This window comes from Oncorhynchus tshawytscha, linkage group LG02, assembly GCF_018296145.1.
Source record: "Oncorhynchus tshawytscha isolate Ot180627B linkage group LG02, Otsh_v2.0, whole genome shotgun sequence".
Classification (NCBI taxonomy): domain Eukaryota; kingdom Metazoa; phylum Chordata; class Actinopteri; order Salmoniformes; family Salmonidae; genus Oncorhynchus; species Oncorhynchus tshawytscha.
The window spans coordinates 31708043-31725719 of record NC_056430.1 but is presented as its reverse complement, the minus strand read 5'-3'; the positions used below and the strand labels follow the sequence as shown (position 1 = coordinate 31725719).

Sequence of the window (17677 nt, the reverse complement as noted above, 5' to 3'; positions counted from 1 at the left end):
ATTTTTTTTCTCATTTTGTCTGTCATAGTTGAAGTGTACCTATGATGAAAATTACAGGCCTCTCTCATCTTTTTAAGTGGGAGAACTTGCACAATTGGTGGCTGACTAAATACTTTTTTGCCCCACTGTATATTGGACAAGTGATCTTGGACTAGTATGTTCATATAGATGTTTATGCTGCTCTCTGTTGGTGCAAAGAAGGTACTGCAGAGGGCATCTTGCTAGAGATGAAGCAGCATGCATGTGCTGTAAATGCAATCGTCCTGTGATCAGAAGAAAAGAGACAAATGCAACATTTGGATACAGAAGTGTAAGGATATGAAAACATGTTGCAGCATTTTCCATCTCTTTGCATTGGCTACCTCTCAATCCACAGTCCTTCTCATCTCACCTACATCATTTTCATCTTGCAATAATATAGGCAACTAACACCATAGTGTTTCTGATGTTTACTAAAGTACAGAGGCTTAGGCTGTGTGTGTTATGATCCTAACTGTAGACTTTAGATTAGTGTGAATTGGGGAGGTTTTCATCCTCACTCCTCTCTGCCTGCAGCAGTCACCATGGACACGGATGTTGTTCTAGAACAGAAACGGATTACTGATAAATAACATACAGAGCAAACACACAGAGGACTTTCCACCCATTTTAACCACCATTAAACAACAGGCATTAAAACTCCAACACAAACTCACACACACAACAATTAGGCATTATTGTACGTATCAATGATCTGTTTTCACAATTTCAAATGTAATGTAAATTAATGCAAATTCCCACTCATTTTCCTCCACCAGCTAATTGCTCAATTATCTGTGTTTAAGTTCATATGGACAATGTGTATTTTATACCTTTATCCTCCTGAGACCCAGCTATTCATTTTTTGTCCTTTCTAGTGGACATCAGTTCTTGGTCCATATCTTTGTATTAAGTTCTGTTGTCCCTTTGAAAGGACAGTCTGGGCTTTTCAATGTTATCACATGTGTGGTGGTGTGATATTCACAACTTTGTCTTCCTGGTTCTTAAAAAATGTCTGCCTTCAAAATTAGCACATTTTATGGAAATTTGAAAAGAAGTGTGAGTAATTATTAATGAAACTTTTTGTGAGTTTGATATTCAAATTGTTTCTCGTAATTGAATATCTCACAAATGGTTAAGTGAGTTTTCAGGCCTGTGTAATCATTTTTTAACATTAAATAATATCTAAATAAGAGCTTATCAAGAAATGTCCTCTGTAGTGGACACCCAGATGCTGCAACTATGTTTTTTACCTTCTATACCCATTGACTGTAATGTAAATGTTTTCATATTCACGTCCGAATAACCACTACAGAGGAAAATGTTGCACTTTCAATAAAAGATAAATAACACAATTTTTCTAAACAATGTCTTGGAAACATGTTTTTTCCCCCCAAACACCTACTTTATGTGAATAATAATAATAAATGCTAAACTTTTTTTCCCGGGTCTCAGGATTATGATAGTTAACTGTCATCTGATCATTTCATCACAAAGTGCTTTTGACCTGTAAATCCACTAAAATAGAAATCTTTCTGATGAGATGTCATGGCAACCCAGAGTGGGGTGTTGTAGATTGAGTTTGGTAGTGACTAAAAGCCTGGAGGGGGAGTTCTGAGAGAGAGAGTGAGAGAGAGAGAGCGAGAGAGAGAGAGCGAGAGAGAGAGAGAGAGAGAGAGAGAGAGAGAGAGAGGAGAGATAGAGAGGACAGAGAGAGAGAGAGAGAGAGAGAGAGAGAGAGAGAGAGAACAGTTTCAGCTAGTCCATTAATCCAACTCTCTGCTCAGTAGAGGGATCAGTGGGGTGTCTGAGGTGAGGGAGAGACAGAGACACTAGAAAGATTCAGGCCGATATGAAGTTCCAGTAATTTACAGCTGCTTTGCATTGAGAGGAAAAGGTATAAACACACAGATTTTTTTTAGTTAAAAAAATTCAAACCTTTCAATGGACAAATAAACATGATTAGGTAAAGAACAATAAAGATCAACCATAACCAAACAAACCAGCAGGTGTCAGTGTGACTGCATGGAGTTGACCTGAGTATCAGTGAGAGAGGACTACCCAGGGTGGTTTTCCAGGGAAAAGGTCATTTTCATCAAGCTTATTTTCATTCTCGAATCTCCTTCCCCCTATTCCAAGCACAAACTCATCGTTCTGTTTTAAACAGGATGCAAGATAAATGAATTTACTCAAACATGTTAATTATCTCCCTTTTCTCCTCCCCTGATCCTTTCTTTTACATCTAACCTCACTATCTTCTCCTTCTAATCTGTTTCTCCTGTCTCCTTCTCTACCTCCTCCCTTCTCCTCTCTGTTCCATCTGATTAACTTCAGTTTAAGTCAAATTGTAAGGATTGCCGTGCTTGTCTGTCTCTCAATGACAGAGTGGTCAATCAATGGAGGGAGGGATAGGTGCAGGAGCGAGAGCGAGAGCGAGAGAGAAAATACTCCAGGGAGAGTTTTCTATTCATGGATTGTCAACCATGTCATCATCACTCCACAACTGGGCCCGGACCAGTCCTACAGACAGCAACGGAAGATGAGTGAATGTGTTTAGTGATTGCGTGAGTGTGTCAGTGAGTGAGTGTGTGTATTTGTTTGTTTGGGAGGGACTGCTGCATCCGCTAGTGTGAGAGTGCGACATTAGAAGGGGTTGTGTGGAGGCGTAGGACCCCATCATGTCTGACTATCGTAGCCTACAGAGATAAGTAATCACTACCTCCATGTCCCCTCTGTAGGTTACCAGTAATAGAGCCTGTATACCTACATAATCCCTGCCTAAAATCAGTTTATGGCCAAGAGATGGGTGTCTGCTGCGCTGCCCCTGCATGGCTTTGGTCTTCTCATCTTTGAGGGGTTCAAACTAATATGATCCTCCTTTACCAGAGCTTTTAATCATTTGAAAAAGCCAGATAATTAACATTGTGATACGGTGGGAGCTGTAGATGAGAGGAAGTCTATGATGCTGTAGATGAGCTTGGATAAAAGCATTTTTTTAAAGAGTTAAAAACGTTAGATGAGCTTCCAAAGTGAGGTAAAGGTTGGAAATGGCGATTCAGGATAAAAGAGAATAGGGAATATAAATGGAACAGGGTCGTGCACAGACCTTTAAGGGGGCAGGTGCTCAAAATGAACAAAGAGCACCCCCATGCTTGATTTTTTAAAACTTTCATAATTCATATCTTCAAATTCATAACATGGCCTACCAAATGCCTCTGTAGCGAGACATTTTCTTTCTTAGAATAGGCCTATTTATTTCTGCAACAACATTCACTCATCAGCCAACCAGACCGAATTATGATGATGTAGGCTAAATCAAGTGTTATCAAGTGTTAATCAAATGTTATGCTACTGTGGCAGCACTGTTGATATTTAAACTAGGTACACTAAACTAGGTACACACTTGAACTAGGTACATACTTTACCAGTGACCGCATTTCTCAAGCCATGCATGTTTGGATACCGGGTGCGCGCAATCTCCATACAGGGCAGACTGGGGAAAGGGCGCAACCGGGCGCGTGCGAGCTCTCTACAGGGCAGATTATCAGGCGCAAACAACGGACAGGGGGTGGCGACCTTGACACAGATAGAGCCCTATCTGTGCACGTGCCTGAAGTGGGACATCATTCAAACTGGTGAATAGGCTAATAGTGTTATTGGTGTGCTCTGCTCGTCCCCGTTATTTCACTTTCACTCCACCGCGTGCATGTGAAGTCACTAATGTTGAAGAGGACAGTGCCGTTTCCGATTGTGATGAGGTGGACTCTCGCTCTCTCTCTCTCACACACATAGTAACCTACACCCACTCACAGCACGCGCCCCGCGCACCGCTCGGCGCACTGCTCATCTATACACTCGCATGCAGAACGCGCGCATCGCTGTGCTACTGTCTTGCAAAAGGCAATAGGTGCGAATCCTAAAAGGTGCTGTTTTGTTTGTTTTTACTGTTCTCAGCAAACGCCTTATTCTGACATCTTCTAGAGAGTTTGGCAGCACCTGCTCCTGTTTCTGGGGTCAACAATTGCAAAGGAGACTTCTGAGAAATAGTGACAGACAGAGTGAGGTGGGTGCAAATGTCATATTATTTATTCCATGTAGAATTTGGAATAAAATTCAGCTTGCATTGTTTTATTTTGTGAAATACTGTATCTTAAGAGAAAAAAATGTGTATGAAGCTAAACTGAAGGACAAGAAACATCAACACCAAACAAACATACATTTATTGGAGGAAAATAATTGTTGTATTGTGACAGTATTGGCTATGAAAGTTATTTATAGTAGTGAGAATGTCTAGAATGTATTAATGTGTTCAATAAGAGGTGATATTTCCTGGGGGTCCTGCGGTGCTGCTGCTCCGGTGAAGGTGTCTCACTGATTGAATTCAGAATGATGGATCAATCAGAGTCTTGGCGGGGTGGGGAGGTGAATGCGGGATCGATCGCTGTTATTGATTCCACTGAGTGACAGGGATGGGGTGGGGATAGGCCTAAGTGGAAGGGCTGTGGGGGTGATGATAAAGAGAATGATAGCATATACCTTTATTGGACACAATATCATTAAATGTATCTGGATGTGATGGTAAGGGTAACTGGGACATTTTATTTAAGTCTATATTGTGTTTGTGGCACAACAAGAACAGGAGAGGACAAGGTTGGAAATATAAACAGTAATCTCTCTCTCTCTCTCTGTCTGTCTCTCTCTGTCTGTCTGTCTGTCTCTCTCTCTCTCTCTCTCTCTCTCTCTCATTGACACAATATCAGTCAAAAGTTTGGACACACCTACTCATTCCAGGATGTTCCTTTGTTTTGACTATTTTCTACATTGTAGAATAATAGTGAAGACATCAAAGCTATGAAATAACACATATGGAATAATGTAGTAACCACACAAGTGTTAAACAAATCAAAATATATTTTATATTTGAGATTCTTCAAAGTAACCAGCCACCCTTTACCTTGATGACACTTTTGCACACCCTTGGTATTCTCTCAACCAGTTTCATGAGGTAGTCACCTGGAATTCATTTCAAATAACAGGTGTGCCTTGTTAAAAGTAAATTTGTGGAATTTCTTTCCTTCTTAATGCGTTTGAGTCAAAGTGTTGTTACAAGGTAGGGGTGGTATACAGAAAATAGCCCTATTTGGTAAAAGATCAAGTCCATATTATGGCAAGAACAGCTCAAATAAGCAAAGCAAAACGTGGAGTTTGGAGTTTGTTACAGTAACTATGTGAGCGTATTACAGTATTATAGACACTATGTCCTTGGATTTCTTGGATCTTCTATGTAGAAGAAGCCTTTACCTTCTAACAACTCCTGTGTAGCTTTTGAGCGTCATAGCGTCATGCACATGTTACAAAGGGTCAGAATTCCAAATGAATTCCGGTGTCGTGGTGGGACTCATTGTGTTAACACAGGAAAAGGAAGTTAAAACATTTCTGGACGGTGAGACAAAGTGGACTTTCACCCACTGTAATAGATGCAAAAGGGAGGTCGAGGGATCAATAAGTCTTTCCTTTCCTGGATTTGTTTGCATACCTCAATAGTCATAAGGCCTACAAACCCATTTTATTGCTAAATAAAATATCTACATGACGGTTAAAACTGAGCGTTGCGTTAAATCAAGGAATTATATGACAGGATAAACATCTAACCGATACATGAGATTGGATCTCTATTGGAATGTGGAAAAGGCCAGCTGCTCCACTCATATGAGGTTTGGTGTGCTATTATCAGACTTCAATTATTGAAATAGCTTCACTCCTGGCTGCTGGCACTGGCACAAATCATGACAATCTACACAAGCAAACCTCCTCCAGTAATTCACATTCTCACAGCCTAGCAAGGTTCCTATTCTGAAATTAGCTTGATCGGTAAATCGCCTGAAAAGTTGTGTTTGTGTAACTCAAAACAGTGAGAAACATGACAATCAGCCACGTTAGTCATATTTCATCATCACAGATCAGACAGCTTTACACCAAATATATAGTACATTTGTTCTGTTTGTTAAAGTCTGTTTTAGAGCTCTCCATCAAACATTAATTTAGTCACAAAGCTGTGTGGTGGGCCATAACATCCCAGTGGTAAATGCATCAACGTGTGGGGAAATAGAGAAAAAGTGATTGTAGGAAAAGTAGGATTAAACCACAACAATGAAAAATGACATTCTCCTCCTGATAACACTACATGGTTAAATGTATCAAATTATTCTCTTTCCTCCTACTGTCTCCCTCCCTCCCTCTCGCTCTCTCTCCATCAGGATGTGTGGGGTGGACCTGGATCTGGACGCGGGGAGCTCAGGCGATGAGGAGAAGGAGCAGGAGGAGTTCTGGGTGGGTGAGAGGGTGAAGATGCTGCCTCCTCCCACAGCCCACAGTGAGGGCAGCGCATGGGGTAGCCGTCGGGGCAGTTGTGGCTGTGTGGCATGCGGTGCGGGGCTGCTGCTGTGGAATGTGGGTTTGGCCTTGGTGTGTGTCCTGGTCCTGGTGGCCGTGTTTGCCCTGGTCCTGCTGCCCGCCTCACTGCTTCTCTACGCCGGCTTCCTCTGCCACTCACGGGTAAGTAGTGGCCCGCTTATAGCGCTACTCAAAGTCTCTAACACAAACTTTGACAACAACAGAATATTGTGGTTAGAATTCCAATTCCTTATGACTGCCATTTCCTGGTGCTTGGTAGGATTTCATCTCAGAATTGAGGTCACAGAGCGTCTCCAGTCAAGTCAGTACCGCTCACAGTCTCCCATCCCTGGTTAATATGTGACCTGATGCTGAGCTGAACACTGGCTCACTCTGCCAGGGAACCACACAAGAATCATGATCATAGCTGATTGGCCCTGAGGTTGAGCTCTGTAACCCATGGCAACCCTTTAAACAGCTTATTTGCATTTTTACAACAGGTGGGTCTAATCCTGAATGCTGATGAATTAAAACCGCATTCCAGCCGGTGTCTATTCCACAAGTTACCACCGGCTAAATCTATGACATTAAAATGCCTATTTACTCTGTTCCATCTTACTGCGCAATCCATTGTCTCATCAGCCCAGCCAAGCAACTTATAAACTTGATCTCCACTATAAAAAGCATCTAGACATTATCTCACATTTCTTTTAGACTAACATTTAGTTTTCAACAGCAGAGATTTGTATAAACCTTGCTGTTTGTCTCTCTGACATTTGCAACATTGTTTCAATATTCAAATTCAATCTCCTGCTGTCCCATAGTAATGAACGTGTTGTGAGTCGGGTTGAAACAGACAGGCAGGCAGCGTTTCTCAGCCAGTCAAAATCATGATTCAGCTGGCATCATTCTAATGGATATATACAAAAAATTGTCAATTGAAAAAGGTCAAATGAAACGCAACTCATTGGCAGTCTTCCAGCTTCAGTTTGAAGTTATTGTCTTACTGTAGCTGTGTTGTTGGCTAGCTCCTCTGAATGACAGTGTCCTGACGAGTGAGCACGTTTTCTATGCCAGGGCGAAATCCCACCTCATCAGCTTATTGTTATGGATGTATCCAAATAAATGTCACTAGAAAACAGCTTAAACAAACGCAAATGCAACTACTTTGCTTTAATTCTGGCTGCACTTTTTGACGTGACTGCAAGTTAGCCGTAGTTGGCTAGCAAGCAAGGGATAAGAATGTTGCCAGCCAGTATGGCAATGGAACATTTAGAACGAACGACTGGGTTGCATCCATAGATACAGAACAAAAAGATTGAACGGCTGGGTCGCGTCCATAGATACAGAACAAAAAGACTGAATGACTGGGTCGCGTCCATAGTTACAGAACAAAAAGACTGAACGACTGGGTCGCGTCCATAGATACAGAACAAAAAGACTGAACGACTGGGTCGCATCCATAGATACAGAACAAAAAGACTGAACGGCTGGGTCGCGTCCATAGATACAGAACAAAAAGACTGAACGACTGGGTCGCGTCCATAGATACAGAACAAAAAGACTGAACGACTGGGTCGCATCCATAGATACAGAACAAAAAGACTGAACGACTGGGTCGCATCCATAGATACAGAACAAAAAGACTGAACGACTGGGTCGCGTCCATAGATACAGAACAAAAAGACTGAACGACTGGGTCGCATCCATAGATACAGAACAAAAAGACTGAACGACTGGGTCGCATCCATAGATACAGAACAAAAAGACTGAACGGCTGGGTCGCGTCCATAGATACAGAACAAAAAGACTGAACGACTGGGTCGCGTCCATAGTTACAGAACAAAAAGACTGAACGACTGGGTCGCGTCCATAGATACAGAACAAAAAGACTGAATGACTGGGTCGCGTCCATAGATACAGAACAAAAAGACTGAACGACTGGGTCGCATCCATAGATACAGAACAAAAAGACTGAACGACTGGGTCGCATCCATAGATACAGAACAAAAAGACTGAACGTCTCTAGCAACCCTAGATAGCACCGGCTTCTCAGGCATTATCACTTAAATGGAACTAAAATAACCTTTACGTAATACGAACCCCACTAGTGGATAGTTAACTATCTGCCGTGCTCTAACATGAAGATGTTTGAACATGAGTTTAAATGAAAGATTCCTTCCCCCCTAACCAACACAGTAAAAATATACCGGGCATGCCCAAGTATCTAAAGAATGGTAGAATTCAGTTCTTGTTGTGCATGGAATCGACATCGAGAACACCCTGGACCAGAGGCAAACAGACACACCCTTAGGGTGGGACAGGACGTTGAGGTTCAAGTATCTGTCCAAGTGGGAGTATGTAGAGTATGAAGAGTAGGGGGCAAGTACAGAACTCTGGGGCAAACCCTGTGTGACTTCAGCACTGGCTCTGGGAACACCCTGGATCAAGGGCAGACAGATACCCCTACATTTCTGGGTAAGATATGACGTCCCTGTCAACCTCTGTCAGCCTCATCCGTCTTTAGACATCACCCAGAAGATGACATCACTTCATTGGCCTATTATACTACAGTATATTACTCAATACTAAATGAATGAGAAAGGTAGACATATTGCTGGATGCATCTTGGCAATAGACCACTTTTAAGAACTCAAGGGGAAATTCCACTCAAAAACTATCCTGCTTCATTAGTCCACTGTTGATACAATCCCAAAAATGTTTTACATGTCAGCAATCAATAAAGAAAGTGTCTGATGCATTTTGCTTGCAAAAGGAAAATAATCCTGCAGCAACAGGAAATGTGAATTATTATGTGGATTATAATGAATTGACTTTTTATTAGGGGTTGATACATTTTTCGTACTGGAAAATCAAGTGGAAATTACAAACTTCAGAGGCCTTTTTAAACCTCAAATAAACTTCAAGTTTTACATTTCCTGCATTACAGGAAACCTTTCCTTGAACCTGTATTTTCCCTCTTGAACCTCTAGGGGCAGTATGACATTATTGGATAAAAAAACGTGCCCGTTTTAAGCGCAATATTTTGTCATGAAAAGATGCTCGACTATGCATATAATTGGCAGCTTTGGGAAGAAAACACTCTAAGGTTTCCAGAACTGCAAAGATATTATCTGTGGGTGCCACAGAACTCATGTTACAGGCAAAACCAAGATGAAACCTTATACAGGAAATCAGCAGAATTTCTGAGGCTCTGTTTTTCATTGTCTCCTTATATGGCTGTGAATGTGCCATGAACGAGCTTAAGCTTCGTGCCGTTTCTCCAAGGTGTCTGCAGCATTGTAACGTATTTGTAGGCATATCATTGGAAGATTGGCCATAAGAGACTACATTTACCACGGGTCCGCCTGGTGTCCTTTGTGTAAATCAGCGAGTAATCTTCAGTTGTGGGCAATTTCTCCTGGGATTCAGAGGGAAAGCACACTTCGACAAACGATGTATCATTGAAGAGATATGTGAAAAACACCTTGAGTATTGGTTCTAAACAACGTTTGCCATGTTTCAGTCGATATTATGGAGTTAATTTGGAAAAAAGTTTGACGTTTAGATGACTGAATTTTCGTTTTTTTTTGGTAGCCAAACGTGACGCACCAAACAGAGCGATTTCTCCTAAACAAATATTATTTTTGGAAAAACTGAACATTTGCTATCTAACAGAGTCTCCTCATTGAAAACATCTGAAGTTCTTCAAAGGTAAATGATTTTATTTGAATGCTTTTCTGGTTTTTGTGGAAATGTTTCCTGCTGAATTGCTAACGCTAAATGCTACGCTAGCTATGAATAGCTATGAATACTGTTACACAAATGCTTGTTTTCCTATGGTTGAGAAGCATATTTTGAAAATCTGAGATGACAGTGTTGTTAACAAAAGGCTAAGCTTGAGAGCTAGCATATTTATTTCATTTCATTTGCGATTTTCATGAATAGTTAACGTTGCGTTATGGTAATGAGCTTGAGGCTGTATTCACGATCCCGGATCCGGGATGGCTAAGTGCAAGAGGTTTTTTAAAGATGTTTTATAAAGGTTTTGTATAATGTCAGCCAGTAGTTTTGAAAGTAGTGTTCACAAGCCAAAACGGGTCCCCGGAAATTGTGCACAATTGTGTACTACGTCATCCATTTTGTATATGATATGTTCCGTCCAGCAAAAAATACATAAAATATTCTGTAATCCGAATTATGTTACCAATTCCAATTCGTACAATATGTTATGGATTTGTAAGTGCTTAAGATCCCGTTCAATCTCTTTAACACGTCTGACAAGCGTCTGACAAACACGTAAGACCACCTTTAAGAACAGGTGGACTGTGTCTAAAACAGGATTATGATGTGCATTTTGAAGCGGTCCTCCTTAGACGCGCCATGAGGACCAGATTCATGGCGCGAACACGTCAGTAAACGCTATCAGTCTCATAATGATGCCAAAGTGTCCTCTAAGATCTACAGCTGTTGCCCTTGGCGAAAAGTAAGCTACCCAAATCACCTTCTGACAGCTCTGTGCGGTCATATTTCCTCAGCCCCTCATCTGGTAGAGTTGGCACCGTGCCAGGTGGCCTTGCTTGTCTCCATTATTGATGTTTCATTAAAATATGTCTCTGTTGTATTTTGTCTTCCTTTTACTGCTGTTTGCTAACTTTCTTGACATTTGGAAGAAGTTTGTGTACGATCAAACACACTGATTGCTCTTTCTTTGGAAAGTTGCATTTAATTAAATCAATAGCTATTTATTTTATTTATTTTATTTTAATTCATTCTTCATGTCTTAAAGTGTCCAGAAGACACTGGCATTTTCAAGATGTCTTCATTAGTGATGGCTGGGAAGGATGTACAAATATACAGAATGTGAGTGGTATGTGTAATGTGTAATGTGTAGCCTAATAGTATGTTGTGAACATTACTATATATAATATAACAAGTGCCAGTATAGACCCTTGCTGCCTGCCACAGTTGGGAATGTCAATCAACTGTTGGAGAAGTGAAGGATTGGACAGTGAGAGAGGATATCCATGAGAAGACATGATTGTTGAATTAGTGCCAACTAGTCCCCAGCTGGGCCCATGCCTATGCTGACAAGACAGAAAGAATAAAGTGGAGAAAATGTGTGCATGTGCGCGTGTGTGTGTAGATTGATGATGGCTCGAGGTTGCAGCGTTCAGTTAAGGTGGGTGGGGAAATTCCTCTTGAAAATGCTGACAAAGAGAGAATTATATGCCAGAGGGTTCTTATAGAATGTAGCCCTAACGAGAACACACTGAGTGTTTGTGTACTTGTATGTAAGTGTTTTTGTGCATTTTTGAATATCTGTCTGTTTGTGTGTGCATGAGCGTGTCTGTCTGCCTGTCTGTCCCACTCTGTGTATCTGTATCATTCTTTCTTCCCTCTTGCTGACAGTGTCTGTATATAGTACACTATGTATACAGAAGGAATTGGCTATTTCAGCCACACCTGTTGCTGACAGGTGTATAAAAACAAAGCACACAGCCATACAATCTCCATAGACAAATATTGGCAGTAAAATGGCCTTTGAATGTGGCGCCATCATAAGATGCCACCTTTCAAAACAAGTCAGTCTGCCCTGCTAGAGCTGATATTGTGAAGTGGAAATGTCTAGGAGCAACAGCGGCTCAGCCGTGAAGTGATATGCCACCCAAACTCACAGAACAGGACCGCTGAGTGCTGAAGCGCATAACTTTAAAAAATAAATCTATCCTCGGTTGCAATACTCACTACAGAGTTCCAAACCGCTTCTGGAAGCAACGTCAGCACAATACCTGTTCTTCAGGAGCTTCATGAAATAGGTTTCCATGGCCGAGCAGCCAAACACAAGCCTAAGATCACCATGTTTAATGCCAAGCGTCGGCTGGTGTGGTGTAAAGCACACCACCATTGTACTCTGGAGCAGTGGAAATGCATGCTCTGGAGTAATGAATCATGCTTCACCACTTTAGCAGTCGACGGACGAATCTGGGTTTGGCGGACACCAGGAGAACGCTACGTGCCCCAATGCATAGTGCCATCTGTAAAGTTTGGTGGAGAAGGAATACTGGTCTGGGGCTGTTTTTCATGGTTTGGGCTAGGCCCCTTAGTTCCAGTGAAGGGAAATCTTAAGTCCTTGCTGCAATGTTCCAACATCTAGTGGAAAGCCTTCCCAGAAGAGTGGAGGCTGTTTTAGCAGCAAAGGGGAGACCAACTCCATATTAATTCCCATGATTTTGGAATGAGATGTTCAATGAGCAGGTATCCACCCTGGTTTATGTAATGTATGTCACAGATGTATGTCACAGATGATGATCAAGTCTAGTAAGCAGAGCAGGGGCTCCATTACCTATCTGTCTCTCTGTCTCTCTAATCTCATCCCAGTCTCTCTCTCCACCTTCCTTCCTCCCTCTCTCACCCTCCCTCTATCTCTTTCCCTCTCTCTATATATCTCTCCTGTTTTCTTTCTGTCGTGCTTACAGGTGATTGACAGCCTAGGGATTGTATTGGCAGCTCTGGGCTGCTTCTTATCTGAACAGTGAACAGCAGAGGGAAACTGGAAAAGAGTCTGTCACACACCCCAGTACCTTCCGTCTTATGGTCCCTCTTGTGTACACACACGCACACACACACCTCTTCTTCCCCCTCAGTTCTGTTCAGTTAAACTAAAGCACAAACATTTGCATCACTATCAAAAACAACTCAGAAACACATACTGTATCAATGGAATTGTCCCTATCACTGGAGTGTGTTTCTGTCTGAATGTAACAGTCTGTGTTCTACCCCCACAGGTCCTAGATTCCCCCTCTCCTATCTGCCGTTACCTCGACGACAACAGTTGCTCCGCCCTCATCATCCTGGGCTTTGTGATGATGTCACCGCTGGTGGTGGTGGCGGCGGCCATCTTCTGTGGGCTGCTCCGGAGGCTGCGACTCCTGCTGCTGTTTCAGCCAATAACAGGTGCATGGTACCATGGACGGGGCTTGGACTGGGGGGGTGATGTCCGTGCCTGGGTCTGATTGGACCAACGCTCGAATAAACCAGTGTTCAAAGAGTTCAATAGGTTAACAGTCAAGAGAGAATCGAGTCCTGGAGAATCGCAGTGTCAAATCTATTTAGTGTCCTTTTAAACTGTAATGAATGTCATACAATCGAATGGATACAATGTGAACCAGTCCAATTGTTTAAAGACAGAGCTTTACATGTGGCTATAGGGCTGTTGCTGGTCAGAAGGAAACAGTGGAGGTAAGGGTGGAATATGCTAGCAGCTCTTCTCTGTGGATTTGTATTGGTTATGTATATTGATCTATTTTCAATTATCTGCTAACTTATATGGTTGTGAATCTTGATGTAGCAGAAAAATGTAACTGTCACTCAAATGTCTAGAATGGAAGGAAAATATGTTTACAAGCTTACTTATTTAGCAGATTTTGTTCATTCTATTGATTTCATTATATTCACCATCTTGTAAAAGTGCCATGTAAGCTACCTCAATGTAAGTATAGTTCATAAAAGTAGCCTAGGTTGCTCTACATCAGTCATGTGTGAACGGGATGAGACAGAATTATAGCCTTTTCTTTTTCTGTTGTGTTTGTTTTTTTGTTTAGTATATTGGCATATTTTCTTGCTAAAAATCATTCTGATGTGTTTTAACAGAGCCGTCATTACTAATTTTGTACTTATCAGATCCTACCAACGTTACATTTCTATGTACCTAGTAATTGACTTATATGTAAACACATTACTGGTAATTCCCCTTAATTGCGGCCACCGTAAAAGGAATTGGAGCTGAAATGCCAAGTCTTTGATCCGTCTATCTGTAGGTATTTTTCTAATGGCTGATAACGTCTCCAAGGATTGAAATAACACATAGTAGAGGCTAATGGCGAGGACACTCAGTTCAAATAGATATACAGTTTTAAATCCATGGACATTTCGCTGTCATTATCTCACATAGATCTTTATATGATGTGTGGTATGATTCATATCAGATTATGCCTAGACATTCCTCAATCTGCTCCTGAGAGACAGTGTGGTTCTATGTGATATTACTTAATAGAGTGCCTCTCTTCCTACCAACATGGTCTACTACTTTGAAAGCATTACTCAATAGTATGTTAATCGCTGTTTATCATAATTCTTTTCAATTTAACCTTTAACTAGGCAAGTCAATTAAGAACAAATTCTTATTTACAAGGATGGCCTTTACCGGCCAAACCCGGACGACACTGGGCCAGTTGTGTGCCGCCTTATGGGACTCCCAATCACGGCCGGTTGTGATACAGCCTGATCATTTGAGATTGAAAGACGTTACTCATGGAAAGATGGCATCCAGTAGTCATGTTGTTGTCTGAGGCAGACACACATTTACACAGTGTATCGAGCATAAGCACCCAACCAAAAATCCCCATCTCATAATTTAGCTATACATTTGAATCAACTTAAATTATGACTTGAAGTGAATTGAACTCAATAGACTCTCCTGCTTGAACTATGAACTATATCAGAACAGTTGATGGTTGTAGCCAATCCACATTCTGTAAATGTATGTTATTGAAGAATAAACCTGTTGACATACTTGTGTTGATGTTGCATCTTACACACACTTCAAGCACTAATGGTGATAGAGGGAGTGCCAGTACAGTGGGTGTGCAGTGGAATGACTCACTCTGCATGGGAGAGGGTTTGATTGTCATCTCCAGACTCCTCAAACTCTCCAACTTCAAATGTACTGACTCGTACATGCACTTATTCATTTCCCCCTAATGTGGCCATATTAACTGGGGTTTAATGTAACCCATTTTCACACAGCAATATAATCGACTGTTTTAGTTTTTTTTATTAACTCTGGACAGTACTGTAACACAGGACATATTTCAAGTAAACATTTTAAAGTAGCCTGCATGTCTTACTCAATTACTGTGTATGAATGGAATTAAGGACATGCTGTGCACTTTGTTTAGAAATGTAAAGCCAATACAAGGGATTTCTCTGAATACATGTATATATTTATGTCATCCCTTTACCTAGACAAAATACTTGGGGTGGCAGGTAGCCTAGTGGGTAGAGCATTGGACTTCTAACTGAAAGGTTGCAAGATCAAATCCCTGAGCTGACAAGTTAAAAATCTGTTGTTCTGCCCCTGAACAAGGCAGTTAACCCCCTGTTCCTAGGCTGTCATTGAAAATAAGAATTTGTTATTAACTGACTTGCCTAGAAAATAAATTAAAATATTGATTTTGTCAATATGAGCTCTTGCATGGCAACAACATTTTATGAGAAGAAAGGACATGAGGTAATGAAGATGCTGAATTTGAAGCTGGTGGGTACAGATGTAGGATCTTAATTTGACCAATATTGTCACAGCAAAATAATCCTGCAGAAACAGGATTTGAACATTTAGTCAATAATGTTGATTGATCAGTGCTTAGGCTATTAGCTGGCCAAAAGCAGGCTACATGAAAAGTTCAATACTGTTAATATAACTGTTAGTGCAGGTTCAGTTAATTTCTGTAAATCATGAAGGTCACCTACATTTCCTGAGCAGGATTAAGATCCTACACCTGTACAGATGTCGGATCTTAATATGACCCATTTCGTTGCAGGAGGAAAATAATCCTCCAGCAGGAAGATATTCATATTTCGAATTGACTCCAGGTGGCTGCTGGAAGGTAGACTATGTATGTTCGTTTGGAGCCCTCACTTCAGTCACCATGAAGTGCTTTGAGAGACTAGTCAAGTACCATATCACCTCCACTCTACCTGACACCCTAGACCCACTACAATATGCTTACCGCCCCAATTCATTCCTTTACACGTGTGTATAAGGTAGTTGTGAAATTGTTTTTGAAACAGAGCACAAAATAAATATAGAACCTTACAATTACACAAATTCATATTTAACAATGCACACCTGTTAATTGAAATGCATTCCAGGTGATGACCTCACGAAGCTGGTTGAAAGAATGCCAAGAGTATGCAAAGCTGTCGTCAAGGCAAAGGATGGCTTCTTTGAAGAATCTCAAATATAAAATATATTTTGATTTGTTTAACACTTTTTAGTTACTACATGATTCCACATGTGTTATTTCATAGTTTTGATGTTGTCTTCAATATTATTCAACCAATGTAGCAAATAGTAAAAAATAAAGAAACACCCTTGAATGAGTAGGTGTGTCCAAACTTTTGACTGGTACTGTAACAAATGGGCAGTATTTGTAGAGGGTAGATGTTTCTTTTGTTAGGGAATTTTGTGTTTGTTTGTTGATCAACTCTTTTATTATATGTTCAAAAAACAATAGAAACATGAAAAATAGACCGTATAAACAACATTAGCAGTAAGCATAAAATCTTTCACGTTAAACACCTTGTATTTCTATAAAACACAAAGGGCATATTTTACTTGCTGTTGCAATAAGAAATAGATTTCAAACAAAGTTTCAGAAAATAAATATTGACAGGTGTAATGATATTAACAACTCTTACCACATCCTGTATTAGAAGGAAACACACAAAAAATGATTGTCTACCAGGTTGATAAGGACTTCTCTAATGAACACTTCACCGGTGATCTTGTATCGTTTCAAGTACAGTCCTTGGGTCAAGGAATATTGCTTCAGCTTCAAATGGTAGATTCTCATAACCTGTAATTAAGGAAACAAAACAGTGAAAGTAGCATGTCCTGGTTTCAAGAGAAATTGATATTCACATAGATTTCCCTAAGTAAGCATGTCCCAATTTTCAGGAAAAAGTTAGAAATTTCACCTAGATATCCCTAATATGATGACTGCGGTGTACAACATAGAAGCTTATCGGATTCTGATCATCTTACAATGCTTCTTCACCCGAGATTAGCCCCTGATTGCTAATCAATCATTTCTTTATTCTCCAGGCTCCGCTTTGAACTCAAAATGGACAACCTTGCAACGAGTGACATGTATTCATCGTGATTTCCCCCGGACTTTTACTGCTGACCTCGTTATGAGCAAAACTTGATAAGGACCTTCCCATTTTGGCCCTAAAATGTCTGTTACATATTTTTTTTACCATCACCAACTGTCCTGGTACTATGTCATGTCCCACCTCTTTTACTTGTCTGTCTGCTTCCCCTACTGCATTCGAGTGTGGATATGCAATAGTTAAGAATTGTGTCACTCATAAAGTGAACGTCTGCTTTTCTCAATTCTAACGTGCCTGGTAGTGACATGGATCGACCTGTGACAACCTCAAAAGGACTTAACCCTGTGGTTGGCTTGTCACCTAAAACACT

At 40.9% G+C, this 17677-nt stretch overlaps 1 protein-coding gene across 1 annotated transcript; it reads left to right on the top strand.

Annotated features, from left to right (window-relative positions):
- The first annotated feature begins 3697 nt into the window (after positions 1-3697).
- On the top strand, positions 3698-14985 carry LOC112217981 (transmembrane protein 88B). Its single transcript, XM_024378603.2, has 3 exons — positions 3698-4081; positions 6276-6573; positions 13200-14985. Exons 2-3 carry the CDS (start codon positions 6277-6279, stop codon positions 13425-13427), a joined length of 525 nt encoding a protein of 174 aa, XP_024234371.1. The 5' UTR covers positions 3698-4081; position 6276; the 3' UTR covers positions 13428-14985.
- Positions 14986-17677: the final 2692 nt, after the last annotated feature.

Excerpts from the sequence above, each read along its gene's own strand:
- LOC112217981 (XM_024378603.2), top strand. The coding sequence starts at position 6,277 with ATGTGTGGGGTGGACCTGGATCTGGACGCGGGGAGCTCAGGCGATGAG. Across the intron at positions 6,574-13,199 it reads GCTTCCTCTGCCACTCACGG|GTCCTAGATTCCCCCTCTCC; the intron begins GTAAGTAGTGGC and ends CTACCCCCACAG.